General features: G+C 47.4%; 1 protein-coding gene across 1 annotated transcript; it reads right to left on the minus strand.

Moving 5' to 3' along the window:
- Positions 1–10: 10 nt before the first annotated feature.
- LOC128422521 (C-type mannose receptor 2-like) lies at positions 11–27,345 on the minus strand. Its single transcript, XM_053406614.1, has 10 exons — positions 27,279–27,345; positions 26,521–26,615; positions 25,569–25,718; positions 23,189–23,300; positions 19,946–20,015; positions 12,621–12,835; positions 6,534–6,628; positions 3,487–3,636; positions 2,540–2,663; positions 11–281 (listed from the first exon to the last, which is right to left on the minus strand). Exons 1-10 carry the CDS (start codon positions 27,343–27,345, stop codon positions 211–213), a joined length of 1,149 nt encoding a protein of 382 aa, XP_053262589.1. The 3' UTR covers positions 11–210.
- Between the last annotated feature and the right edge of the window lie 217 nt (positions 27,346–27,562).

The raw sequence follows: 27,562 nt of genomic DNA on the forward strand, positions 1-27,562 counted from the left end.
GAGTCAGCGGTTGAATGGCCAAAACATGGTTTATTGGGTTCAGCAGGAGCCAGTTTGCCTCACCATAACCCCCATGATGATAAGGAGAGGGGCCTGGTGTGCTGGAGTTGGGAAGGGGCCATTCTTTGCCGGTTTTCTTGTCCAAGGACTCTCCAAATGCTGCTTTTCTGATGCCAGGGGTCCTTTGCAGACACAGTCAGACAGCTGCTTTCACCCGAACGTCATCCTGCACATGTACCTCATCTTTTCTGAGCATGGTGCAATGTGAAATTTTGCAAAATCTGGAAGATATGAGCAAAGGTACATTTATGCACATGTGGTGGGAGTGTAAAAGAATAAGAGGATTTTGGGATGCCATATATAATGAACTTAAGAAGATTCTTAAATTTTCATTCCCCCCAAAAAACTTCCTGTTAGGGATAATGCCCACTGAAATAAAGTAAAATCTGATACCCCTTTTCATGTATGTAACCACAGCGACTAGGATTCTAATAGCTAAGAACCGGAAAAGGGACAACATCCCCGCCGAAACGCACTGGCGAGGGAAAATGATTGGATGTTTACAATTCGCAAAGATGACAGGGAGAATAAGAAGAAACTCAATACAAAAAGTTAATAAAGATTGGATAATTTTAAAAAGAATACATTAGAAATTACTGTGATAATGCTAACCTCCTGGCAGACATAGAATGAACCATAAAACATAAAGAAAGTATATAATAAAATCAGTTGGAAGAAATGGAAACTAAAATAATGATAATGAAATGTGTATAGATTAACAAAACGTAAAATAGCACAATGAAAGGAATCGGAAGTTAGTGTCAATGGTGTGTGTGGTGTGTTTATGTTGTAATATGTGTAGTGTGTTGTTTGTACTGTCTAAGTTGAATGTTATTACTAATATGTAAACTTAAACCACAGAGCCTAGGGCTTGCTGATCGGAACGTCAGCGGTTCAAATCCCTGTGACGGGGTGAGCTCCCGTTGCTCGGTCCCTGCTCCTGCCAACCTAGCAGTTCGAAAGCACGTCCAAGTGCAAGTAGATAAATAGGTACCACTCCGGCGGGAAGGTAAACGGCGTTTCCGTGCGCTGCTCTGGTTTGCCAGAAGCGGCTTAGTCCTGCTGGCCACATGACCCGGAAGCTGTTCGCCGGCTCCCTCGGCCAGTAAAGCGAGATGAGCACCGCAACCCCAGAGTCGTCTGCGACAGGACCTAATGGTCAGGGGTCCCTTTACCTTTCCCTAAACTGATCTTAATTGATGTATAATAAAGTTCATTTTTTAAAAAAGAAGAAGATATGAGCAAAGTAAGGCAGACACTGTCTCTACCTACACTGCCCTTGACAGTGAATGCATATTTTGGTTGAGATTCCTGCATTGCAGGGGGTTGGACTAGATGAAACTTGGGGTCCCTTCCAATTCTACGACTCTACGATTCACCCAGAGGACAATAATAATGATAATTTATTAATTATATCCTGCAAATCTGGTTGGGTTTCCCCAGCCACTCTGGGCGACTTCCAACAGAACACTAAAATACAGTAGTCTGTTAAACATTAAAAGCTTCCCTAAACAGGGCTGCCTTCAGATGTCTTCTAAAAGTCTGGTAGTTGTTTTCCTCTTTGACATCTGGTGGGAGGGCGTTCCACAGGGCGGGTGCCACCACCGAGAAGGCCCTCTGCCTGGTTCCCTGTAACTTGGCTTCTCACAGCGAACAAACCGCCAGAAGGCCCTCGGAGCTGGACCTCAGTGTCCAGGCTGAACGATGGGGTGGAGATGCTCCTTCAGGTATACAGGACCGAGGCCGTTTAGGCTTTAAAGGTCAGCACCAACACTTTGAATTGTGCTCGAAAACGTAGAGGAGAAGTTCCCCTCCTTCCAAGCACTGATGTGCCCCGAGGAACAGAGTTTTGCTGGTGCTTATAGATATGGACGAGGGAGAAATTCAATCCAGCTCACGTTTAAAAGCGAAACTATCAAATTTTCACGTTCCAACGCTATACGAGAACCAAAACACAGCTATCCTTCGGAAATCACATTTAATCTGAAGCTGGCAATCCGGAAATTTTACAAAAATGCACAACTGCGCATAAAAGCCAACGCATTGGTGAAAAGTATAAGTGCATTATATTAGGGGAGGTTGCTTGCGGGGGGGGGGGGGAATATGTGCCTTAGTCAAAACTTGCACCCCGAGATGTGTTTATTGGGGGAAGTGTGCAGTGAAACACTGGCGGATTTTAATGAGGATTTTTTTAAAAAAAAGGTCATTGCAGATTGCTGTAGAAATGTGGGGACAGAGGTGCATTTGGGGGAATCTGGACAATGGACTAGATAGTCCCACTTTGGCCTGATTCACACACAGAGCCACGGGGGTCGTAGTTGAGTTCCCCCCTTTGCCAGCAGAAAATGATGAGACTGGCCAGAGTTGGTACACTTGACTTTTGATTGAGAAAGGAGTGAAGGGGGCTTGTGGGACACCTGCTCCCCACATGTCCCTGGGGTGAGATCCTTGACTCCCGGTTGCCTGAGCACCTCCTCACCTGTTCTGGCAGACAGGTAGACGCAGCCTCCTTTTGTCGGGGTACCAGGTTCAGGCAAAACCTCCTCTTTACTCCAAGGTGAATAGTTCAGTATCGAAAGATCTGCCCATTTCCAATATCCCTTCTGCAAAGATGATGATGGATATTATTATTATTGTTATTATTATTATTACTGTTATTATTTAATATGTATGCCACCATTCCTCCAAGGAGCTGAGGGATGCTTATATAATTCTCATCCCTCTTTAATCCTCACAGCAAGGAACTGGGGGTCTTGGTGGACAACAAGCTTAACATGAGCCCACAGCGTAATGCAGCAGCAAAAAAAGCTAATGCTATTCTAGGCTGCAACCACAGAAGTCTGGTGTCCAGATCAAGGAAAGTCATAGTCCCACTCTATTCTGCTTTGGTCAGACCACACCTGGAATACTGTGTCCAGTTCTGGGCACCACAATTTAAGAAGGATGCTGACAAGCTTGAAGGTGTGATGAGGAGGGTGACCAAGATGATCAAGGGCCTGGAAACTAAGCCTGATGAGGATCGGTTGAAGGAGCTGGGTATGTTTAGCCTGGAAAAGAGGCAGAGGGCCTTTTCGGTAGTGGCACCCGCCCCGTGGAACTCCCTCCTGTCAGATGTCAAGGAAATAAACAACCATGTAGAAGACATCTGAAGGCAGCCCTGTTTAGGGAAGTTTTTAATGTTTAACAGACCACTGTATTTTAATACTTTGTTGGAAGCCGCCCAGAGGGGCTGGGGAAACCTAGCCAGATGGGCGGGGTATAAATAATAAATGATGATGATGATGATGATGATGATGATGATGATGATCCCTGGTGCCCCTCTTTGGCTTTCTCACATCTCCCTGCTCCTGCCTTCTCTGACCCACGCCTTCTACTCTGTGGGGCTTTGGCAGAGAGGGGTCTGCAGGTCTGGGATTGTACATTCACCTTGTTGGGGTCGTGCATTCCAATCCAGATACCGGTCGGAAAATCCTCTTCGTCCTCCAGGGTCTGAAGGTGGCTGCTGATCATCGCACCCTGAGACGAGGAGAGGATGGAGGCCAGGTGTCCTCGCTTGTTGTAAGCCATGCAGTCCTCCTGAATTGGTCCGAGAAAAAGCAGGGCTCATTACTATTGGATTTGTAGCTCACTGTTGCACGCTTGAAGAAGCCACGAACGGCACACACCACTCTTTTTTTTAAGTAGGTCTGCCATATGTCTCAGATTTCCCACACATATAATAATAATAATAATAATAATAATAATAATAATAATATCTTTATTGTCATTGCCCCCTCTCAGGGACAACGAAATTACTTGACTGCTCCATAAAAACACTAATTAAAACAATACAGTATAGTACAGCAAGGAAGATTAGATGACTTTCAAAGTCCAGGCTTCCCATTCAGGGCCGAGATCGCTCTGGAGAAGAAGCTGTTCTTAAGACAGCTCGTTCTTGTCTTCATCCTCCTGTATCTCCGTCCCGACGGCAGGAGCTCGAAGAGACAGTGACCAGGATGCGATGGATCTTTTACTATGTCCAGTGCCTTCCTATGGCACCTTGTGGCATAAATCTGCTCTAAGGTGGAGAGTGGGCAGCCAACAATGTTCTCTGCTGCCTTAACAACTCTGCACAACCCCATCCTGTCCTAGGTAGTACAGCTTCCGTACCACACACATAAGCCATAAGTGAGCACGCTCTCAATGGCACAATGATAGAAGGCAAGCAGCAGTTTCTGCGGAAGATGGTTTTTCCTTAGAATTCTCAAAAAGTACAGTCTCTGCTGCGCCTTCTTCACAAGCCCCCTTGTGTTGACACTCCAGGACAGATCCTCTTGTAATTCAATGCCCAAAAATCTGAACGTTGTTACCCTCTCCACACAGACCCCATCAATCAAAAGTGGCTGGACATTGCTCTTCTGTCTCCTGAAGTCCACCACAAGCTCCTTTGTCTTCCTTGTATTTATGAGCAAGTTGTTAGCTCTGCACCACTCTGTCAGCCGCTCCACCTCATCTCTATAATCCGTTTCGCCCTCCCTTTCAGGGATGAGCCCAATCACGGTTGTGTCATCTGCAAATTTGACAACCCTATTACTAGGGTGAGTAGCGACACAGTCGTACGTGTAGAGAATATAAAGGAGCGGACTGAGTACGCATCCCTGTGGTGTTCCTGTATTAGTGTCAGGATCCGTCTGCCGGAAATAGCGCCGGGGCAGAATTTCCGAAAATCATTTAAAATGTCGGGGGGAACCAGGGCCTAGGGCAACCCGTGTAGATTTTTTGGGTGATTTTCCTTAAAAAAAAGTTTGCCCAAACAAAAGCTCAACAGCTTTTCCAGGCTAAATATACCCAACCTACTTATCTCTTTGGCTTGGGAGGGGGTCACATAACTCCATACCCTCCAACATTTCTCCGACGAAAATAAGGATGTCCTAAGGAAAAGGGGACGTGGGTGGCGCTGTGGGTTAAACCACAGAGCCTAGGACTTGCCGATCAGAAGGTCGGCGGTTCAAATCCCCGCGACGGGGTGAGCTCCCATTGCTCGGTCCCTGCTCCTGCCAACCTAGCAGTTCGAAAGCACACCAGTGCAAGTAGATAAATAGGTACTGCTCCGGTGGGAAGGTAAACAGCATTTCCGTGCACTGCTCTGATTTGCCAGAAGCGTCTTAGTCATGCTGGCCACATGACCCGGAAGCTATATGCTGGCTCCCTCGGCCAGTAAAGCGAGATGAGCACCGTAACACCAGAGTCAGCCACGACCGGACCTAATGGTCAGGGGTCCCTTTACCTATTAGGACAGGGGTCAGCAAACTTTTCCAGCAGAGGGCCACTCCACTGTTGCTCAGACCCTGTGGGGGCCTGGACTATATTTTTTTTTGGGGGGGAATGATGCGAGAGCACATGAGCCCCAGTGGCTGCTTACCTGTGTCTTGCGAGCGGCAAGGGCTGGCGGTGGCGGCGGAGGGACGCTGAGCAGCGCACAAAAGGGCTCCGGAGAGGGGCTGCTTAAAATGGCGGCTGCCTGAGGGCTGCTGCTGCTGCTGCTGCTGGCACCAACAAAGCCCAGCCCCCTTCCTCCTCTAGGCAGGGCGAGGAGAAGCCGGGGGGGGGGAGGAGGCGCTGCCGCCATCATGGGAGAAGGAGGGAGGGAGAGGGAAAGAACGCATGCACTGGCGATCCACGCGGCAATTCCCGGACTGTCCACAGGCCAGATTCAGAAGGCAATTGTTCCTGATCCGGCGCATGGCCCTTAGTTTACCAACCCATGTTCTAGGAGGAAGGGACGGAGCTTCGGTGTTTAATGGGAAGCCGCCAAGTGGATTTCACCTGGTCATCTGCTAGTCTCAACCCTGCCCTGCCCTAACTTAACCTGAAACTGTTCTTAACTTGAGGTACCACTTTAGCTTATGGGGCCTCCTGCTGCCGCCGCACGATTTCTGTTCTCATCCTGAAGCAAAGTTCTTAACCCGACGTAATATTTCTGGGTTAGCAGAGTCTGTAACCTGAACCATCTGTAACCCGAGGTACCACTGTAGTTGTTTATTTTCTTGACATCTGATAGGAGGGCATTCCACAGGGTGGGCGCCACCACCGAGAAGGCCCTCTGCCTGGTTCCCTGTAATCTCACAGTGAGGGAACTGCCAGAAGGCCCTCGGAGCTGGACCTCGGTGTCTGGGCTGAACGACCGTGGCCACCGGCAAAGCCACGCAGCTCCCCTACTCGCTGGGGCGCCCTTGAGAGGCCATCGCCCTGGTGCAACGAACCACTAAGCTGTATGGGAAAGATGGCACTGGTTGCGAGGATGAAATAGGGCAGGGAGGGCTGTGGACGCTGCCTTGGAGCAAACCATAGACCATGTGGCCATCATAAGGCCGCTGTGTTTCTAACAAAGGCCTTTGCTTGACGCAGCTCCTCCTGCCTGACCCTTTTCTGCTCGCAAGCATCTCTCGAGATGAGTTTCGGTGCCTTCCAAGCAACAATAACATCCCTCTTACATCAGCATCTTTCCAGGATAATTTAGTGCTGAAGACTCCATAGCAGTAGGCTCCATGCAGCAGCCAGCCGGTGGGACACTCAACCGCCTCGGTGCCTGTATGTGGGGCACAGAAACATAGTCAGGGGCACAATGCCGGAACGAGAGGGGTGGAAATAGTTTCCCCGAACTGAAGAATGGCAGACGAAAACAATGGACTATGCAGAATTGGACAAAAGGACAGGAAGGATTCGAAACCTGCGGGGCCAGAGATTTACAGAAGATTGGAAGAAGTAGATTTGAACTATTTGAAAAGCAATTGTAGCCAACAAATTACGGTAGTAGGACCACAAGAAGTTTTGTAAGGAGGAATATATGAAGTGCTGCAAAGCAGATAAAGAACAGAGATATTGGTTATGAGTTTTAAACGCAACAGGGAAAATAAGAAATGTATACTAAGAGATTAAGTTGGAAAGTTTTCAGACAGGACTGATGGAAGTCAAAAAAATTGAGTAAGATGTAAAAATATGTTTAATTACTGTTGAAAATGGTATGTTTAAATAAACCTTTATATATATATTTTGATTGGTTCAAAATTGGGAAAGGAGTACGACAAGGCTGTATTTTGTCTCCCTGCTTATTTAATTTATACGCAGAATACTAGGGGAGCTAGTCTCAAACGTTTGTTGGGGGAGATATAGGTTTATTTGGGGGGATTTATTTGTCCTGTCTTCACGCTTTTTATGATGGAGGACCGCTGTAGTCACCCCCAACGACACCTTCTCAAGATGGAGGGTGAGGGAACAGCTGCAGTCGCCTGTGGTTCCTGCGCAATGTTTGCCATCCTGCCAAAGGTTGCAGGCAGCTTTACCTGCAGCAATTGCATGTTGATTGCCCTCTTAAAAGACAAAGTCCAGCAACTGGAGGAACGTGTAGCTACGCTCCAAAGAATTAGAGAGCTGGAGCTCTTCTTGGAAGCAACAGAGCACACCGTCTCCACCAAGGAGGAGACAGGGGACTCCCCTGAGAAGGAGGCTAGTTCACCAACACAGGAGCCAGATATATGGAGAAACGTGACTCAAAGAAGTAGGAGGCCCAGGGTTCGCTCTGATTGTTTAGAAATACGCAATCGCTTTGAGGTCCTTTCCCCTAGCATGGAAGACGAAGAGCAGACTCCATTTGAGGATCTCTCCCTCATTACAGTCGATCAGGTATATGAAGACGAGCAGCAAAGGCAGTCTTCAGGGAATGTGCAGGCGACCTTGGAACGGACAGCTCACGGAAGAACCCCGACCAGACCTAAGAGGAGGCGTGTAGTGGTGATAGGGGATTCCCTACTGAGGGGAACAGAAGCAGTGATCTGTGGGCCTGACAAGATGTCTCGGGAAGTGTGCTGTCTCCCCGGGGCTAAGATCCAAGATGTAACTGAACGACTGCAAGGAATCATAAAACCCACTGACAAATACCCCTTCCTCTTGGTTCATGTGGGAACCAATGACACTGCAAGCAATAGCCTCCAGAAGATCAAAAGAGATTACGAGGCTCTGGGCAGGAAATTGAAGCAATTAAATGCACAAATTGTCATCTCATCTGTCCTCCCAGTTGAACGACGTGGCCCAGGGAGAGAGGGAAAAATAGTGGAAGTGAACAACTGGCTTCGCAAATGGTGTAAACAGGAACGGTTTGGATTCTTAGATCACGGAATGCAGTTTCTTGAAGATGGACTTCTGGCAAGTGATGGGCTGCACCTCACAACGGTTGGTAGGAATGTTTTTGCAAAAAATCTCAGAAACCTCATCAGGAGGGCTTTAAACTGACTAATGTGGGGGAGGGAGACAGTGCTCCTGAAGGTAGGAGTCTATCAATTGATGAAGATGATCATCCAAATGTCATAGACCGAATGGAGCAAACAGCACGCAGACCTAGTGGTGGGAGGAAAAAATCCTTAAATAAGAGACACGGGGGAATGATTAATGGACTTCAATGTCTGTACACTAATGCGCAAAGTATGGGAAATAAACAAGATGAGCTTGAGCTCTTGGTACAGCAAACTAAATATGACATAATAGGCATCACTGAAACCTGGTGGGATAAGTCCCACGATTGGAATGTAATAATGGAGGGATACAATCTATTTCAGAGAAACAGACCAGACAAGAAAGGAGGAGGAGTGGCGTTATATGTCAGGGATGTGTATACCTGTGAAGAGATCCAAGATTTAGAACCTCAAAGCCAAAGTGAGAGCATTTGGGTCAAAATTAAGGGAGAGAAGAATAACAGTGACCTCATTGTGGGAGTTTACTATAGATCCCCAAGCCAAACGGAGGACATAGATGATGCCTTCCTGGAACAGATGGCCAAGCATGCAAAAGGAAGGGAGATAGTAGTAATGGGGGACTTCAATTACCCGGATATTTGTTGGATGTCAAACTCAGCCAAGAGCATAAGGTCAAACAGATTCCTCACTGGCCTTGCAGACAACTTCATTGTCCAGAAAGTGGGAGAAGCTACAAGAGGAACAGCCATTTTAGATCTGGTCCTAACCAATGTTGATGACCTGGTTAGTGGGGTAGAAGTGGAAGGATCATTAGGCGCGAGTGATCATGCTCTTCTGAAGTTTACTATACAGCGGAAAGGAGCAGCCAAGCATACTAGGACTCAATTTCTCGACTTTAAGAAAGCCGACTTCATAAAACTTAGGGAAGTGCTGGGTGAGATCCCATGGACAGTAATACTAAAAGGAAAGGGAGTTCATGATGGCTGGGAGTTTGTTAAGAGGGAGATAGTAAAAGCACAACTTCAGGCAATACCAATGAGACGGAAACATGGAAGGTGCCTAAAGAAGCCAGGGTGGCTATCTAAAGAACTTTTAAATGAGTTAAGATTAAAAAAGGATGTGTACAAAAAATGGAAAAGGGGGGAAACCACCAAAGAGGAATTCAAACAAATAGCCAGCACGTGTAGACACAAAGTCAGAAAAGCTAAAGCACAGAATGAACTCAGGCTTGCTAGAGAGGTTAAAAGCAACAAAAAAGGCTTTTATGGGTATGTTCGTAGCAAAAGGAAGAACAAAGAAACAGTGGGGTCACTCAGAGGAGAAGATGGTGAAATGCAAACAGGGGACACAGAAAGGGCTGAACTCCTCAATGCCTTCTTTGCCTCAGTCTTCTCCGATAAAGAAAACAATGCCCGACCTGAAGAATTTGGAGCAAATGATTCAGCAGAGGAAACACAGCCCAGAATAACTAAGGAGATAGTACAAGAATACTTGGCTAGTCTAGATGTATTCAAGTCTCCAGGGCCAGATGAACTGCATCCAAGAGTATTAAAAGAACTGGCAGATGTGATTTCAGAACCACTGGCAGTCATCTTTGAGAATTCCTGGAGAACAGGCGAAGTCCCGGCAGACTGGAGGAGGGCAAATGTTGTCCCTATTTTCAAAAAGGGGAAAAGAGAGGACCCAAATAATTACCGCCCAGTCAGTCTGACATCAATACCAGGGAAGATTCTGGAGCAGATCATTAAGCAAACAGTCTGTGAGCACCTGGAAAGGAATGCTGTGATCACCAATAGTCAGCATGGATTTCTGAAAAATAAGTCATGTCAGACTAACCTGATCTCATTTTTTGACAGAATTACAAGCCTGGTAGATGAAGGGAACGCAGTGGATGTAGCCTACCTTGATTTCAGCAAGGCATTTGACAAGGTGCCCCATGATATTCTTGTAAAGAAGCTGGTAAAATGCGGTCTTGACTATGCTACCACTCAGTGGATTTGTAACTGGCTGACTGACCGAACCCAAAGGGTGCTCATCAATGGTTCCTCTTCATCCTGGAGAAGAGTGACTAGTGGGGTGCCACAGGGTTCTGTCTTGGGCCCGGTCTTATTCAACATCTTTATCAACGACTTGGATGATGGACTCAAGGGCATCCTGATCAAATTTGCAGATGACACCAAACTGGGAGGGGTGGCTAACACCCCAGAGGACAGGAACACACTTCAAAACGACCTTGACAGATTAGAGAACTGGGCCAAAACAAACAAGATGAATTTTAACAGGGAGAAATGTAAAGTATTGCACTTGGGCAAAAAAAATGAGAGGCACAAATACAAGATGGGTGACACCTGGCTTGAGAGCACTACATGTGAAAAGGATCTAGGAGTCTTGGTTGACCACAAACTTGACATGAGCCAACAGTGTGACGCGGCAGCTAAAAAAGCCAATGCAATTCTGGGCTGCATCAATAGGAGTATAGCATCTAGATCAAGGGAAGTAATAGTGCCACTGTATTCTGCTCTGGTCAGACCTCACCTGGAGTACTGTGTCCAGTTCTGGGCACCACAGTTCAAGAAGGACATTGACAAACTGGAACATGTCCAGAGGAGGGCAACCAAAATGGTCAAAGGCCTGGAAACGATGCCTTATGAGGAACGGCTAAGGGAGCTGGGCATGTTTAGCCTGGAGAAGAGGAGGTTAAGGGGTGATATGATAGCCATGTTCAAATATATAAAAGGATGTCACATAGAGGAGGGAGAAAGGTTGTTTTCTGCTGCTCCAGAGAAGCGGACACGGAGCAATGGATCCAAACTACAAGAAAGAAGATTCCACCTAAACATTAGGAAGAACTTCCTGACAGTAAGAGCTGTTCGACAGTGGAATTTGCTGCCAAGGAGTGTGGTGGAGTCTCCTTCTTTGGAGGTCTTTAAGCAGAGGCTTGACAACCATATGTCAGGAGTGCTCTGATGGTGTTTCCTGCTTGGCAGAGGGTTGGACTCGATGGCCCTTGTGGTCTCTTCCAACTCTATGATTCTATGATTCTATGCGAAAGGCTGGGCTGGATGAATCCCAAGCTGGAATTAAGATTGCCGGAAGAAATATCAACAACCTCAGATATGCAGATGACACAACATTGATGGCAGAAAGTGAGGAGGAATTAAAGAACCTTTTAATGAGGGTGAAAGAGGAGAGCGCAAAATATGGTCTGAAGCTCAACATCAAAAAAACTAAGATCATGGCCACTGGTCCCATCACCTCCTGGCAAATAGAAGGGGAAGAAATGGAGGCAGTGAGAGATTTTACGTTCTTGGGCTCCATGATCACTGCAGATGGTGACAGCAGCCACGAAATTAAAAGACGCCTGCTTCTTGGGAGAAGGGCAATGACTGGCCTAGACAGCATCTTGAGAAGTAGAGACGTCACCTTGCCAATAAAGGTCCGTATAGTTAAAGCCATGGTTTTCCCAGTAGTGATGTATGGAAGTGAGAGCTGGACCATAAAGAAGGCTGATCGCCGAAGAATTGATGCTTTTGAATTTTGGTGCTGGAGGAGACTCTTGAGAGTCCCATGGACTGCAAGAAGATCAAACGCATCCATTCTTAAGGAAATCAGCCCTGAGTGCTCACTGGAAGGACAGATCCTGAAGCTGAGGCTCCAGTACTTTGGCCACCTCATGAGAAGAGAAGACTCCCTGGAGAAGACACTGATGCTGGGAGAGATGGAGGGCACAAGGAGAAGGGGGCGACAGAGGACGAGATGGTTGGATAGTGTTTTCGAGGTTACCAGCATGAGTCTGACCAAACTGCGGGAGGTAGTGGAGGACAGAGGTGCCTGACGTGCTCTGGTCCAGGGGGTCACAAAGAGTCGGACATGACTAAACGACTAAACAACAACAACAACATATATATATATAGTTTCCCCGACCCAAACAGTGCCCACAGAAGGGACACCCCAAGAGGAATGGGGCAGCTTACAGTGTGCTGGCAATACCCAGCTCCATGTCTCTATTACACATGAGTCAGGAATGACAGAATGGTGGCCTTGGAAGTGACCCCCCCCAAAGGTCATCTAGCCCAACCCTGGGCAGTGCAGGGATCTCGGGAGAAGCCGTGCTAGTCCTGGACCAGTAAATGGAACTCGATTCCTGGGGAGACTGATGGTTCCCATGTCTGGATAGCCTTCTCTCAGGGATTATTTAGCTGCGGTTCCTGTATTTCAGGGGGGTTGGGCTAGATGACCACTGGGGGTTCCCTCTGAGCTCTTCAAATTTGTGATTTGTTTGCTTTGTGTAGCATGGGCTGGATTCTGAGGGCTTTAGAAAGGGGGACTCACCTCGCGGGAAGAAGCCAGTGGCCAGGAGACCCAGGAGGACACAGTGGAAGCAGGAGATCGGAGACATCAGGATCAGGACCTTGGGTGGTGGAGAGAGGAAGGAAGGAACAAGAGGAACAAAAGCTGAGATGAGCGCCTTTTGCAGAACGTCTATCCAAACCGACTTGTCCTTCCAGCAACCTTTGGGGAGCACCTGTTCTTTCAAAGTGCTTCCCCTGAGGGTGCAAAAAGGGTGCGAAGGGGTTTCACTTGCCTGTTGCACGTCTCTCTCCGCTGCAAAATGCCGTCCTTCTTAGGGGAAGTGAAGCCACACAGGTGAGTGAGCAAATGTTCCCCGGGTGGCAGACGTCAGGCACAACCGCTGTGGCTCAGCCCGCAGCCAAACTCAGGTAGTATTTTTTATTTCAGGGCTTGCATGGTTGAGCAGTGCCCCCGGAGCGAGGAAGGAAATGGGCACAGCAAGAACACAGGAAATTGGATCCCTTCGTCCTTGCAGGTTACATGACCAAACTAAGCGTGCCCAAGCTTAAGAAGTTCTTATAGCTTCTCCGATAACCTTTAGAAATCCAGGACATCTGACGAAGCTGAACGTTGGCAGACTTGGGACAGAGGACAGAAAGTCCTTCTTCACATGGCACAGAGTTAACCTGCAGAATTCCCTCCATCAGGAGGCAGGTTTGCCCGCCACTTGGATAGCTTTGAAAGAGGATTGGACCAATTCCCAGAGGAGGAGAGTGTGCTGGGCCCGGGGGTAACTCGAGTAACACAGTCCAGGTCTGGCCCCGAATCCAAGGGTTCCACTTGGAGTCAGTCCGACAGGGTCAAGGCAGGAAACCAGGCAAGGTCAGGCACAGGATCACAAACAGGTTCTGTCAAACAGCAACGTTGCTCCAACAACCTGGGGTGGGTCCACCAGCCTTTTATCTCTGTCGGGGTAACGACAGTGACTCACCTCCCTGTCTCGCCCGAAGGCGAGCACTCCTCCTGCGAGTACTCAGGTCTCTCCTTCTCTCAGACCTCAGTCTCTGCAACTCCGGAGATGTTGGTGGGTTACTAGACCCAGAGGCCACCTCAGCCTCCCCTGACCCAACTGGTAGTGGAGCAGCTGTAAGTGACGGCCCAGCTGGAGGTAACAAGGTCATCCCCACATCTGGAGCCAGGGCAGGCTCAGGCCCCTGACTCGGCCCAGCTGGTGTTTGTTGCCGGGGGACCTGTGCAGACTGGGACTCTTCAGGATCAGGCCCCAGATTTGGTTCAGCTGCCGCCTGAGGCAAAGGATCCGGTGCAGACTGAGACTCCTCTGGTTCCAGGGAAGGTGAGAGATTGGTTGCACTATCACCAAATAAATGAAGTGTTTAAATTGGACAGTAAAATTGGCTTCCAGGTGGAAAAATCAAAATTGGAGACTGAATTGTTAGAATCCAGTACTAAGAATTTGTCAAAAATGTACAATTTGCTGCTGAAATGGAATACACAAGATGAAACGGTTAAATCAACTATGATTAAATGGGCTCAGGACATTGGTCACAATATTTTGTTTGCTGATTGGGAAAAGTTGTGGACCACCGGGATGAAATTCACGGCATGTAATGCCTTAAGAGAAAATATTATGAAAATGATCTATAGGTGGTACATAACCCCAGTCAAGCTTGCAAAGATTTACCATTTGCCTGATAATAAATGTTGGAAATGTAAAGAAAAGGAAGGCACATTTTTTACCTTTGGTGGACGTGCCCGAAGATTAAGGCATTCTGGGAAATGATCTATAATGAACTTAAAAAGGTATTTAAATATACCTTCCCTAAGAAACCAGAGGCCTTTCTCTTGGGTATTGTCGGCCAAGGGGTGTTAAAGACGGATATAACTTTCTTTATGTATGCTACAACAGCAGCTAGAATACTCATTGCAAAGTACTGGAAGACACAGGATCTACCCACACTGGAAGAATGGCAGATGAAGGTGATTGACTACATGGGCTTGGCAGAAATCACGAGCAGAATCCGAAACCAGGGAAGAGAAGCAGCGGAAGAAGAATGGAAAAAGTTCAAGGACTATCTAAAGAAATATTACAAAATTAATGAAAGTTAGAATGATGTTGGACTGGAAAGTAAATGGTTACTATTAGCAATGGTTAAGACAAGGAGAATAAGGAAGATTAGCTTAAATTTAAAGTAAAATAAGGGAAGATTTGCTGAGTAATTGATTAGAATCGGGAATACAGAAAAGGGAGGCATGAGGAAGTCGGGGAAGAAAGGTATAAGAAATTAAGATATGAAATGGTACTTGTTTTTTGTTTTGTTCCTGTTTTTGTTTGTTTATGTATTTGTTGTTTTTATGTTATGTTTGTGTGGTTATAAAAACTGTTTAATAAAAAATATTTTTTTTTTAAAAAAAGAGACTCCTCTGGTTCCGAGTCTGAGCCCGAGGCCCAGGCCATCACAGAGAGAGCACTCGGTGGCTCCTAGCCAGGATGCCTCCATACTCAGAAGTAGCAATGATTCCGAATATCAGTTTCTGGAAACCGCAAGAGGGGAGAGTTGATTGCTTCTGCCCCAGCCAACTGATGGCAGTAGTTGGCACCGGGTTGGCGAAGGCTGAGTTAATATGAGCTTGATGGTTTGCTCCATGCCCCGCATGTCTCTGGAATACAACTCCTATCATCCCCAGTGCTGGATTTACGTATAAGTTAAACAAGCTATAGCTTAGGGCCCCTCTCTCTTGGGGTCCCCCCAAAAAAATCTAAAGGGAAAAAAACCCTGGATGTACATTTCCAAAATATAAGGTAAAAAACAAATAAAATAAAACCTACCTACAGCAACCGTGTTTTGTGTTGTGTCGGCTCCTATGATGTAAGTCAGGAATAGGCGACCTTCAGCCCTCCAGATGTTTTGGCCTACAACTCCCATGATCCCTAGCTAACAGGACCAGTGGTTAGGGATGATGGGAATTTTAGGCCAAAACATCTGGAGGGCCAAAGGTTGCCTACGCCTGATATAAGTCATGGGCCCTGCCTGCTAGCCTGCTCCCTAAAATATCACTGGTTTCCTCCTTTCTATATACAGGGTGCCTACATTCTGCATGGCCTGGTTGCATGACAGCATGTGCAAATGGCTTGAGATACCTATTAGGTCCATAAATTACCATATAGCATACATTCAACACAAAAAACAGCAACCGTTTGTTGTTGACAAAGGGCAGCTGGACATATCAAGGGCCCCATTACCTTCAGTAGCTTAAAGGTAAAGGTAAAGGGACTGCTGACCGTTAAGTCCAGTCGTGGCCGACTCTGGGGTTGCGGCGCTCATCTCGCTTTATTGGCCGAGGGAGCCGGCGTACAGCTTCCGGGTCATGTGGCCAGCATGACTAAGCCACTTCTGGCGAACCAGAGCAGTGCACGGAAATGCCGTTTACCTTCCTGCTGGAGTGGTGCCTATTTATCTACTTGCTCTTTGAGGTGCTTTCAAACTGCTAGGTTGGCTGGAGCAGGGACCGAGCAACGGGAGCTCACCCCATCACAGGGATTTGAACTGCCGACCTTCTGATCTGCAAGTCCTAGGCTCATCAAACCCAAATCTGGCCCTGCTCCAGTCTTGCTACCTGCAGCGACAAGACTCGTTTCGGTGACCCCTGTTTTTGCTTCTATGACGCTAGGAACCTAAATCCGGCCCTGATCATCCCCGACCATTCACTTTGTGAGTTGCCAGGGCTAATGGGAGTTTTCAAGTCCAACCCCACTTGGAAGATACTAGCTTCCCCCATACTTGCCCTAGATGGCAAAACTCAATGAATGTTCCCTGACGTCAGGCCCCCCTCCTTCTCCTGAACCTTCCCAAGAACAGGAGAACAGTATAGATTTAAAACAGTGGTTTGCAGAAGGGCATAGTTCAGAAGCTGCAGAGGGGAGAACCTGAGAAATATTGGAAGATGAACAGCAGGAAGAAGCAGCAGGGGGGAGACAGCTGACAGACTCAGTGTCTCTAGAAAGCATTCCTGATCCTCCCTCTCCCAGGACCAGGCGTGTATTGAGAGTAGGAGAACAGAAAGTTCAGAGGCAGAAAGCTCAGATTAGCCGGCGCAGGGGTGACGTAGAATAGGGATGACGTAGGGGGGTTGGACTTGGAGCAACACCATCATGGCTTAGAGACTACATTCCTTTGTCTCTCTCTGTGAATACTGAATAAATTACATGGTAAGGACTCTTTGTGTTATCTGCTTTTTTGGCTGCCACCGGGGGAGGGAACCGACACCACCCCTACCACAAATATGTCAGAACCTCCATACGACTGAGCTGTAATTGCTACTCCTCCTCGTATCTTCGGAACCCATCCAGGCTCTCCTCTGACGGTGATTAACGACCTAAGCCTTTGAATGAGACTTCAGGCACGCTCTCCATTGCGCAGAGTACTCAGACAGCATCAGAAGGAGCCAGAAATATGTGCTACATTGCTACTTTATTTCTAGCTACGTAGGACAGAAAAGAATATGCATCTGCTCTCTGTGAGAGACAGAAAACAACAGGACAAAGAAACAGGAAACCAGTAACATCAACATCCGTCTCCCATCTCCTGTGAGACTTCCAACTGTCTGGAATGTCAACAGAGTCTTGTGACTCCAAGAACTGCACAGTGGCACAACAGAAACCTAACAAAATAATTGCAAAACAATCCAGGACATCAATGCAACTGTGTGCGAGGAGGGGAGATTCCCCCTGCCCAACCAAAGCCCAATTGACTAAATTTTGCAGGAAGGGGAGTCTGGGGAACCGAGGCAGTGAACGGTGATGAGAGGTAATTGCACCTTGCAAAGTTCACCTTGCTTTGGTTTTTAATGGCTTGAGGAAGTTAGTGGCCAGATTGCAAGCTGGTCTGGGGACTTTAGGCCCCCTGGTGCATGGCGTGACTTCCTGATGGCATCAAGTTTCTGAACCATGAGTAGCCGATTGGAGATAGCCATCAGTAGACGGCTCCCTTTGCGAAGGTATTCATCGCACAATGCTATCAGTACACGCCGCAGCTGGGGTAATCTTTGTGCTGCAGTTCTGTGAGATCCTCTGCAAGATCTGGGACGTTTGAAAAGGGTTCCCAAAGTGGGAAACATGAAGCGGGAGAGAGCCAGGATGATGTGGGACTTAGAGTGGGAATCCAATGATAACTGGACTTCCTTTGTAGACCAGCACATTCTGGAACCATTTTGCAGTTTCTCGTCTGAGTTCTTTAAGAGGCAACTGGACCCTGCAATTAGTTAGCTATAAGTTTACCTCCTAGATCCCCTAGCCCCACAAAGGCCCACTCGGCTGCATCCATCAGTGCAACTGGCACAGTTAACCAGTGCCACATAATCACCCGTTCCACTTGGGCAAGAGCCTTCACCTTTCTGTGCCTGCTAAAAATAGTATACCTAAAGAAGCATATACCTGAAGGATTCCTGAAGGCCCAGCATACCTGAAGGAGCATCTCCACCCCATCATTCAGCCCAGACACTGAGGTCCAGCTCCGAGGGCCTTCTGGCAGTTCTCTCCCTGTGAGAAGCAAACTTACAGGGAACTAGGCAGAGGACCTTCTCGGTAGTGGCACCTGCCCTGTGGAACGCCCTCCCATCAGATGTCAAGGACATAAACAACTACCTGACTTTTAGAAGACATCTGAAGGCTGCCCTGCTTAGGGAAGTTTTTAATGACTGATGTTTTAATGTATTTTAAATCTTTTGTTGGAAGCTCCCAGAGTGGCGGTGGAAACCCAGCCAGATGGGCAGGGTAGAAATAATAAATTATTATTACTATTATTATTATTATTATTAGACATGTGTGGCGCTGTGAGTTAAACCACAGAGCCTAAGGCTTGCTGATCAGAAGGTTGGCGGTTTGAATCCCCGCAACAGGATGAGCTCCCGTTGCTTGGTCCCTGCTCCTGCCAACCTAGCAGTTCAAAAGCACGTCAAAGTGCAAGTAGATAAATAGGTACCACTCTGGCGGGAAGGTAAACGGCGTTTCCGTGCGCTGCTCTGGTTCGCCACAAGCGGCTTAGTTATGCTGGCCACATGACCCGGAAGCTGTACGCCGGCTCCCTCGGCCAATAAAGCGAGATGAGCGCTGCAACCCCAGAGTTGTCCGCGACTGGACCTAATGGTCAGGGGTCCCTTTACCTTTTATTATTATTATTATTATTATTATTATTATTATTATTATTGAGAAGCCCACCCAGTTGTTTGGGAAGCTGGTGCAAGTTTTAACCTTGCTTTTAGCCTGTTGCCATTTTAACTTTCCAAAGTCTTAAATTATTGGCGTTTGTTCCAATTACGGATAATTTTATAACTTTAATAAAAAATAAAAATAATACAAGCATTAGGCAAACTCATGGAGGAGAGGGCTAGGGATGGACACGATGGCTCTGCTCTGACCTCCGCAGTTGGAGGCAGCCATGCTTCTAAATCACAGTTGCTTGAAACAGCAGGAGGGGAGAACGGTCTTGTGTTCAGATGCCGCTTGCTGGTTTCCTATTGGGCCTCTGGCTGTTAGAATTCCTGCTCCTTGATTGCAGTCATGGGATTGTTGTCTATCACATGACGGTGTAGGTTTTGACTCCACAGAGTGGGAAGTGACGGAGACAGGATGTTTGTGTTATTGTGTTTCGTGAAGTGGGACTATTGTCCTTTGTTCTTTTTCTCTTTGCTGTCTGATGCTAGAGAGAGAGGGAGCCATGTTGCAGTGCTCCGTGTGTGCTTATATGTAAACAAAGTAGATTAGCCAAAATGCTGAGTTGCTGAGCTCTGTTACGCAATCTGTGACGACTCTGCAGATCCCTAAGTGTGCCGATGTCTGTTGGCATTGGTCGCTGTGATGTTCGGAAGTGAAGAAAGCTTTTGAAGCTCCCGAACGATCGACCAGGAGGGAGAGAACATGCCAGTCGGGCATGTGTCTCTGCCAGGGTCCTAGTCGAGTGTTGGACGAGCTCCTGACACTGGCCACTCACTGTGAGAACAGGACACTGGACCAGAGGGGGCCATGGCCCTGATCCAGCAGGCCATTCCCATGTTCTCATGGATTCGCTTCCCTTCCAGATATGCTCAAAGAAATTGATGTGCGCTGTGTCTGCCTCTGCAGCTGACGGACCCCTCTGGCATCCCTGGCAAGCAGCGCCACGAACAGACACAAGGAGACAGAGGCAGGCATGGAGGAGACTTTCTTTATTGATTTCTCATGAATGTAGGAGCTGCTGCAGAATTGGGGTGGGGTGTTGCAGTTGGGACAGAAGGTCTTGGGCCTCCATGGAAGGGCCTTAATCCTCGTTCTCCAAGGCACTCATTTTGCCGAACCCTTGTCCGAATACCACGACACTGGGATTTTACAGATGTAATAGTTCTCTGCCTCGCAACTATTGTCTTCCCAGAACATGTATTCTAGAAAAACAGGGAAGGAGAAGCATTAGAAGTCACTGCCCTTCGTCACCTCCTCCCGGCTCATCCTTCTAAACTGGGAAACCAAAATGGATCAGTTGAAAGAGGGGCTGTCCCGGGATCAGAGAAAGTAGAGTCAGAAGGGATCCCTAGGGACCCCAAGTCCAACCCTTGCAATGTTAGTTTTGACGTGCTTTGCTTTCTTCTTAGCAAGTAAGTAAATGTGGGCTTCTTGATCGTGAACTTTTAAAAATCAGTTTGACATTATAGTCCATGCCCACTTAATTTTGCGTATTGATCTAATCTGATCTAAGCTGAATTTGTAACTGATCATTTTGTTGTGATATTATAATTATCTATTAAATTTGTATACCCACAGATACATTAGGTATATAGATTAACCTGCCCACTTAACTGGGAGGGTTAAGATTTGAATGGATCTTTAAAAATCGGGCATCTTTTAAAGAAAAAACAACGCACACACAGTCTCATAAGCCTCCGAGTTGAGAGTAATAGGGAGCAGGATTCAAACTGGTATGCAAATTATGATACCACAGCTCTTTGCCGGTCACCCTGAATACCTTTTGCAGTACTCTGTTCCTGGCTGTGTCCTACACGGCTATGAATGTGAAAAGAAAATGCTCCGAGCTGTATATAAACTGAAATTTTGCATTTGAGTAGATTTGGGGATTGTTAAACTTGGCCTATTCAGGGTTTGCGACCATGTAGACACTGCTTTTGGCTAATAATTGCCACACTCTAACTCAGGGGTCCTCAAACTACCATCCGCAGGCCAGATGCGGCCCGCCAGGCTCGTAAATCTGGCCCGCAGGCCGCCCGCTCAGTCAGTTTCCGTGCGATGAGGTAAACCCGGCGCAGTGTTTCCCACAATGCACCGTGAAAGCAGACTCGGTTCGGCCATGCCCCCTTCCCCTTCCCACTATCCCATAATCCATTGCAGGGAGATGGGAGCTGTAGTGTCGGTGATGTTGTGCTCAAGGGTTAGATATCAACGAGGATAAGTTTGATCAAACGAAGTGTCGGTGATGTTAGGCACAAGAGTTAGAAACAGGTGACAAACGCTGGCACCCTGTCTAACTCTTGTGCGTAACATCGCTGACACTTCATTTGATCAAACTTACCTTTGTTGATATCTACAGGAGCCTGGCTAAAGGAACTTTAAAGACTGAATCTTCCTTTTGGACACAATTGGAATGAGATCTCTCTTTGTGGCTTCTGTAGATGATCTTGTACCTAGCTCTCTCAATTTTTGGATTATTAATATAAGATTTGGAAGTAGAATGGTTTGGTAGCACTTTGTGTGCTGCTTATGTGCTACTTACTTTATACTGGCCAGGTAAGGCCAGCAGCCCCGTGGAGAGGTGTCCGCATTCCTCTCGCTTCTGACTGTTGGGGGTCCTTCATCGAAGACCTCTCTCCCGCCAAGTGCTCTTCACTAGCTGCAAGGCAGGAGGCAGCGAAGAGGACCCTCGGAGCCTCTTATCTTTGTTTATGTAACCGTGCAAACCAAAGGCTGTGTCTAGTTGCAGTGGGACAGCTCAATCTCTCCAGCGAGAGTCTGCTTTGCCTTCAGCACTGAAGCTGGCGTTCACCCAACTGTGGTAGCTTGCTCCTTCCTGCATCCCTCCTCTCTCTCTCTCTCTCTCTCTCTCTCTCTCTCTCTCTCTCTCTCTCTCTCTCGTATTCAGTAGTGCTGAGTAGTTCTTGGAGAATGCTTTTAAGTGCATACTTGCCCATTTCAGCAGTGACCTTGAAAATCAGCGTACAGTGGTACCTCGGGTTAAGAACTTAATTCGTTCTGGAGGTCCGTTCTTAACCTAAAACTGTTCTTATCCTGAAGCACCACTTTAGCTAATGGGGCCTCCTGCTGCCGCCGCCGGGCCGCCGGAGCACCATTTCTGTTCTCATCCTGAAGCAAAGTTCTTAACCCGAGGTACTATTTCTGGGTTAGTGGAGTCTGTATCCTGAAGCGTCTGTAACCTGAAGTGTATGTAACCCGAGGTACCACTGTATAAAAGTTCAAATTGGTCGTACTTGGCACAGATCCTCTCTGATGAACACTTGCTACGACTAGCAGTGACAAATATGTAACCAGATATTGACCATCTCCTTAGCCAAAAGCAGGCCCATACTTCCCATTGAAATACTTATAAGTTTATGTTTATTAAAATTGTTCTCCATTTTAAATTTTATATTGTTTTTCCTGTTTTTGTGTGCACTAGAAATAAAATAAGTGCACTGTGCATAGGAATTCGTTCATCCCCCCCCCCAAAAAAAATATAGTCCGGCCCCTAACAGTGTCTGGGGGACAGTGAACCAGCCCCCTGTTTAAAAAGTTTGAGGACCCCTGCTCTAACTTGTGAGTCGCAAGTCATGCGGCCACAGTTATCTGGTCAGTGACTTGACCCAGTGGGTCCCTTCCAACTCTACAATTCTATGACTTGCTGCTTCTATGCTAGTAACGCAGAACTTTTCATTTTTCTTTTAGGAAACTTTTATCTTCATTTCATACAAACCTCACGGTCCCCCTAAGGCTGTTTTGGAGAAAGACAGCCCAGGTCTGGTGGGGGGCATAAATAAATTTCACCCAGTGACAGGAGAAAGGTTGAAGATTCCCCACCCCTCAGAGGACAATATACAGTACTGCTGTTTTGTGGTGAGGGCTCCAGGAGACAGAAGGAAGCAGAGTAGGACCACCTATGATATCTGTGGAGAACCAGAAATCTGCAGGCCAGATTTGGCCTACTAGGTTTCCCATTTAGCCTACAAGGTCATGTTGGCCAAACCATGTCCACCTCTCCTACCCCTGGTATCAAGTATCATGTCAGGTGAGGAGCATGTAAAGATGTCTAACCCTGTCAAAAGTTGGCCCATAGAAGTGAGGGGGTGAGGTGACCATCCCATCCCCATGTCTGATCCAGTTGCCCACCTATGACCCAGTCTAGCTAGTCTTCCTCCTAACCAGCCTGGTCAATCTGCCACAAAATGTCCCGCGAGGTGGACACAGTTCTTGGGTTCACATTGTTGACTCTGTTTTCTTTCTTTCTTAGCAGGCAAAACATGAATAACTTGTTATCAGAAGCATGGAAACAAGGTTCAAGGAAGCCCTCCCAGAAACCCCATAGAATTTAAGATCCTGGAACCCTCTTCCTCACCTGCGCCGTACAACTCAATGCAGAATTCTTGATTGTGAGAGTAGGAAGGCTGTCCAGGCCCCCAGGGCATATAGTTGACCACAGCACTATCGGTCCATTTCCACACTGTAATCTGTGGAGACAACCAAAAGAGACAGGGTCTCAGCTGAGGAAGAACCAGGGCCCTTTGATGTCCTCCCTAATTCTCAAGCAGAAATAAAACATTCAGATGTTCAGGACCCCAAACCTATTTCAAGGAGGAGGAGGAGGAGGAGGAGGAGAGTTTGGATTTAATATCCCACTTTATCACTACCCGAAGGAGTCTCAAAGCGTCTCACAATCCCTTCCTCCCCCACAACAAACACTCTGTGAGGTGAGTGGGGCTGAGAGACTTCAGAGAAGTGTGACTAGCCCAAAGTCACCCAGCAGCTGCATGTGGAGGAGTGGAGACGCGAACCCAGTTCACCAGATTACGAGTCTACCGCTCTTAGCCACTACACCACACATACAAGTGGATAGCTCTGAGGATAAGAGACCACCAAGACTTTTGTGGCCCACACATGGGGCCATGTCAGCCTCGGGCAGCAGAATCTACAGGAGCAGCAGAGCGAGCCTCCAAGGAACATCAAGGACTCTTGGGATGGGAGGCAGGAGAGAGCCCGACCGCAGTGTAGCTATATCCATTTGGCTACTTCAGACCCTCCATGTCCCTGTTTCCTTATTTGATCCCACGCCACTGATCTTGGAATGTCCCGCTTTTCCTTAGGACATGGGTAGGCAACCTAAATAAGGGACGCGGGTGGCGCTGTGGGTTAAACCACAGAGCCTAGGACTTGCCGATCAGAAGGTCGGTGGTTCGAATCCCTGTGACGGGGTGAGCTCCCGTTGCTCTGTCCCTGCTCCTGCCAATCTAGCAGTTCGAAAGCACCTCAAAGTGCAAGTAGATAAATAGGTACCACTCCGGCGGGAAGGTAAAGGGTGTTTCCGTGCGCTGCTCTGGTTCGCCAGAAGCGGCTTAGTCACGCTGGCCACATGACCCGGAAGCTGTATGCCGGCTCCCTTGGCCAGTAAAGCGAGATGAGCGCTACAACGGCAGAGTCGGCCACGACTGGACCTAATGGTCAAGGGGCCCTTTACCTTTACCTAGGCAACCTAAGGCCCGGGGGCCGGATCTGGCCCAATCGCCTTCTAAATCTGGCCCATAGATGGTCCAGGAAGCAGCATGTTTTTACATGAGTAGAATGTGTGTTTTTATTTAAAATGCATCTCTGGTTTATTTGTGGGGCATAGGAATTCACTCATTCCCCCCCCCATTATAGTCCGGCCCCCCACAAGGTCTGAGGGACAGTGGACCGGCCCCCTGCTGAAAAAGTTTGCTGACCCCTGCCTTAGGACATCCCTTAGGACATTCATCGAAGAAATGCCGGAGGGTATGGAGTTAAGCGACTCCCCACTCCCCAAGCCAAGGATATAAATAACTCTACAACTTTTAGAAAACATCTGATGGCAGCCCTGTTATGTTTCATACTTGTTGGAACCTGCCCAGAGTGGCTGGGGCAATCCAGTCAGATGGGGAGGGGTGTAAATCACCACCATCATCAACATCATCAACATCATCATCCCTGCTTTTTTCTAAAGGAAATGTTATGGGGTACTCTCATTCTCCTACTCATATTGAAATTTTGTTGTTGTTTAATTGTTTAGTCGTGTCCAACTCTTCACTGCCCCTCAATGAGGCCAAACTTAGATTCACAAAATGTTTAGGGGTATGCGTACCCCTGCGTCCCCCCAGGAAAAAAGCACTGATAATAATAATGGAATAAAAGGTAAAGGTGACCCCTGACTATTAGGTTCAGTCGTGGCCGTCTCTGGGGTTGCGGCGCTCATCTCGCTTTATTGGTCATGTGGCCAGCATGACTAAGCCGCTTCTGGCGAACCAGAGCAGCGCACGGAAACGCCGTTTACCTTCCCGCCGGAGCGGTACCTATTTATCTACTTGCACTTTGAGGTGCTTTCGAACTGCTAGGTTGGCAGGAGCTGGGACCGAGCAACGGGAGCTCACCCCATCGCGGGGATTTGAACCACCGACCTTCTGATCGGCAAGTCCTAGGCTCTGTGGTTTAACCCACAGCGCCACTCGCATCCCAACAATAATGGGATAGGATGTCCCTAATATCACAGGAGAAATGTTGGAAGGTATATGCCAGTTAGCGAGTGCATGACAACCTTAAGTCCAGTGTGTATTAGCTGAACAAGCCTTAGGAACTTTTTTGTTTTAAAGGTTGATGCAGCAGCCGTGGAATTCAGAGCTCTCGTCTTCTGGACTGCTCCTCTGTGTGCTTGCAGGCTGATGTTTCCTGCCAGAGGCAAATGAAAAGCAGAGGCTGCCTCCTTTACTTACCCTCCCACCGCGTTTGACTCTGAACAACCCAATCCAGATGTGGAATCCAGGGTCTTCGCCTTGTACTATAGCACTGGCTATAGACCTGTGCTCTTCCCAGTTAAGGATGGAGGCCAGGTGGCTGTCAGTCCCAAACCTTTGGCAGTCTGCCTGGGAGAGAAAAGAATAAGGGGTTTTACCCTGCAGGTGAGCTGCCTAGCTGCATCGAGCGGCTCCTGTAAGATTTCCCAAGCAGGATTGTGCAAGGACCACAGCACAACGATAAGATTTTTGTGTAGATCACTGTGACCTCACAACCATGGATGGATCTGCAGTACCAGGTGCCAGGGATATACTAAGCAGTGTGATCAAGACAGTTATTGGTTCTGCTTCTCTCAAAGATGGCATCTGAGGCCAGAAAGAGAGACCCGAGGTGGGGAATAAATGGAGGGCAGGTGTACTTAGAATCCTTTCCCTGGTTCAACAGGTGCTCTTTGTGTGCTTACTAGGTGGAGGTGAAACTGTCTGTTTTGATTTCCCCCAATTTCTCATTTTTCCAACATTAAGTTTAGCGCCACCAGATTTCCACATCCCTTTGATTGGTTTATTAAAGAAGAAGTCCTCATGGAAATTTTTGATTTCTCCTTTCTCCATTTTGATTCCCCCAGTTTCTCCTTTTCACAACCCCACATTTCTACATCAGTTTTGGGGGTGGGGGTGGGTTTTTTTTTTAATCCTCATGAAAATTCACCAGCACTTTGTTGCAAGTTTCCTCTAAGAAACACATTTTTTTTTGCAAGTGTTTTCCCCTAATATATTGTATTTTTTTACATCACCAAGCAGGTCTTATGCACCAACAGGGAAGGGAGATCACTAGTGAAGTTCTGCATGGGTGTGCCTATCTGTCTCTCTGACACCAAACATGGTGTCTTGAGGAATTTGCAACACAGGGCTTCCGAGAATCTCTCCTTACCTCTGCATCATTCCAGTTCCGCTTCACTTTTCTTAATAAATAACAATGTCCATGAAAGCCGAACCAATTCTGAGGGCAGCCTGATGCTTCTGTCCCTGCCAGAGAAGAGGGAAAACATTATAAAGGTCAGTTTGGGGAGGAGATCTCTACGAAATGAATCCACAATCCAGATTATTAGCAGGAGGGGGATGTTCACCCAGGACTGAGGGTTGAAACTGGAAATTCTGGCTGAAAAAGAGCCTTGGTTGGCAAAATATTGCTCAAAAAAAGATATGCTAATATGCCTAAATTAAAATGTGAAGTACTGGATGGAAGAAAAATTAGTAAGGAAAGATAATAAGAACTTATAGATGACTTGAGAAGACTGTAGAATGCAAAGATTATTGTAAATTGTATAATGTGGAGGAAATTGAGTGGGGGCGGAGGGAAGTGGGAGGAGGGAGAAGAGAATAATATGATGGATCGAGGAAATATAAATGTAAATGTATGGGGGGGATGGGGAGGAAATGGTGCTGGCTTTGGTACATTTGTATTGTAATGTAATAGGTGAAAACCAATCCATTAGGAAGGAAGGAAGGAAGGAAGGAAGGAAGGAAGGAAGGAAGGAAGGAAGGGAGCCTTGGTGCCCCCATTTCGTCCTCTGATGTTTCAAATCTATATTACTAGGATTTGCCTCATGAGCCATGCCTTTTCTCCTAAGGATTGCTATCTGCTTGGCTTCTCCCAGTCCAGGTTTGTGGAGCCCAGTTGGGATGTACCTTGCAGAAAGGAGCAGGCAATCAGGAAGCCCCAAATGGAGAGGTGGAAGAAAGTGACGCGTCCCATCGGCACCTGAGGAGAGAGAAATAAAGAAGAAGAGACTCCTGAGATCTGTGAAATGGGATCGTGCATTTTATAGTCTCCTCTAGATCTGTCATCTGTTGATAGAAGGGTTATGGGTGGCAGGCCAAAAGAAGTCACCTAATGGAGTTAATGGACAACAAGTCTGCAGCAGACGAAAGGCAGTCCCTGTTCGCACAACTCGTCATGAAAACTCCCTACT

The sequence above is a fragment of the Podarcis raffonei genome, chromosome 10 (genome assembly GCF_027172205.1).
Source record: "Podarcis raffonei isolate rPodRaf1 chromosome 10, rPodRaf1.pri, whole genome shotgun sequence".
In the NCBI taxonomy this organism is placed as follows: Eukaryota; Metazoa; Chordata; class Lepidosauria; order Squamata; family Lacertidae; genus Podarcis; species Podarcis raffonei.

Bases quoted from the DNA above. Each gene is read 5' to 3' on its own strand.
- LOC128422521 (XM_053406614.1), bottom strand. From the start codon at position 27,345: ATGGGACGCGTCACTTTCTTCCACCTCTCCATTTGGGGCTTCCTGATT. The intron at 23,301-25,568 runs GTAAGTAAAGGA...TTGTCTCCACAG, and splicing joins GAGTCAAACGCGGTGGGAGG to ATTACAGTGTGGAAATGGAC. The intron at 12,836-19,945 runs GTATTCGGACAA...TTGCACCCTCAG, and splicing joins TGTAAAATCCCAGTGTCGTG to GGGAAGCACTTTGAAAGAAC.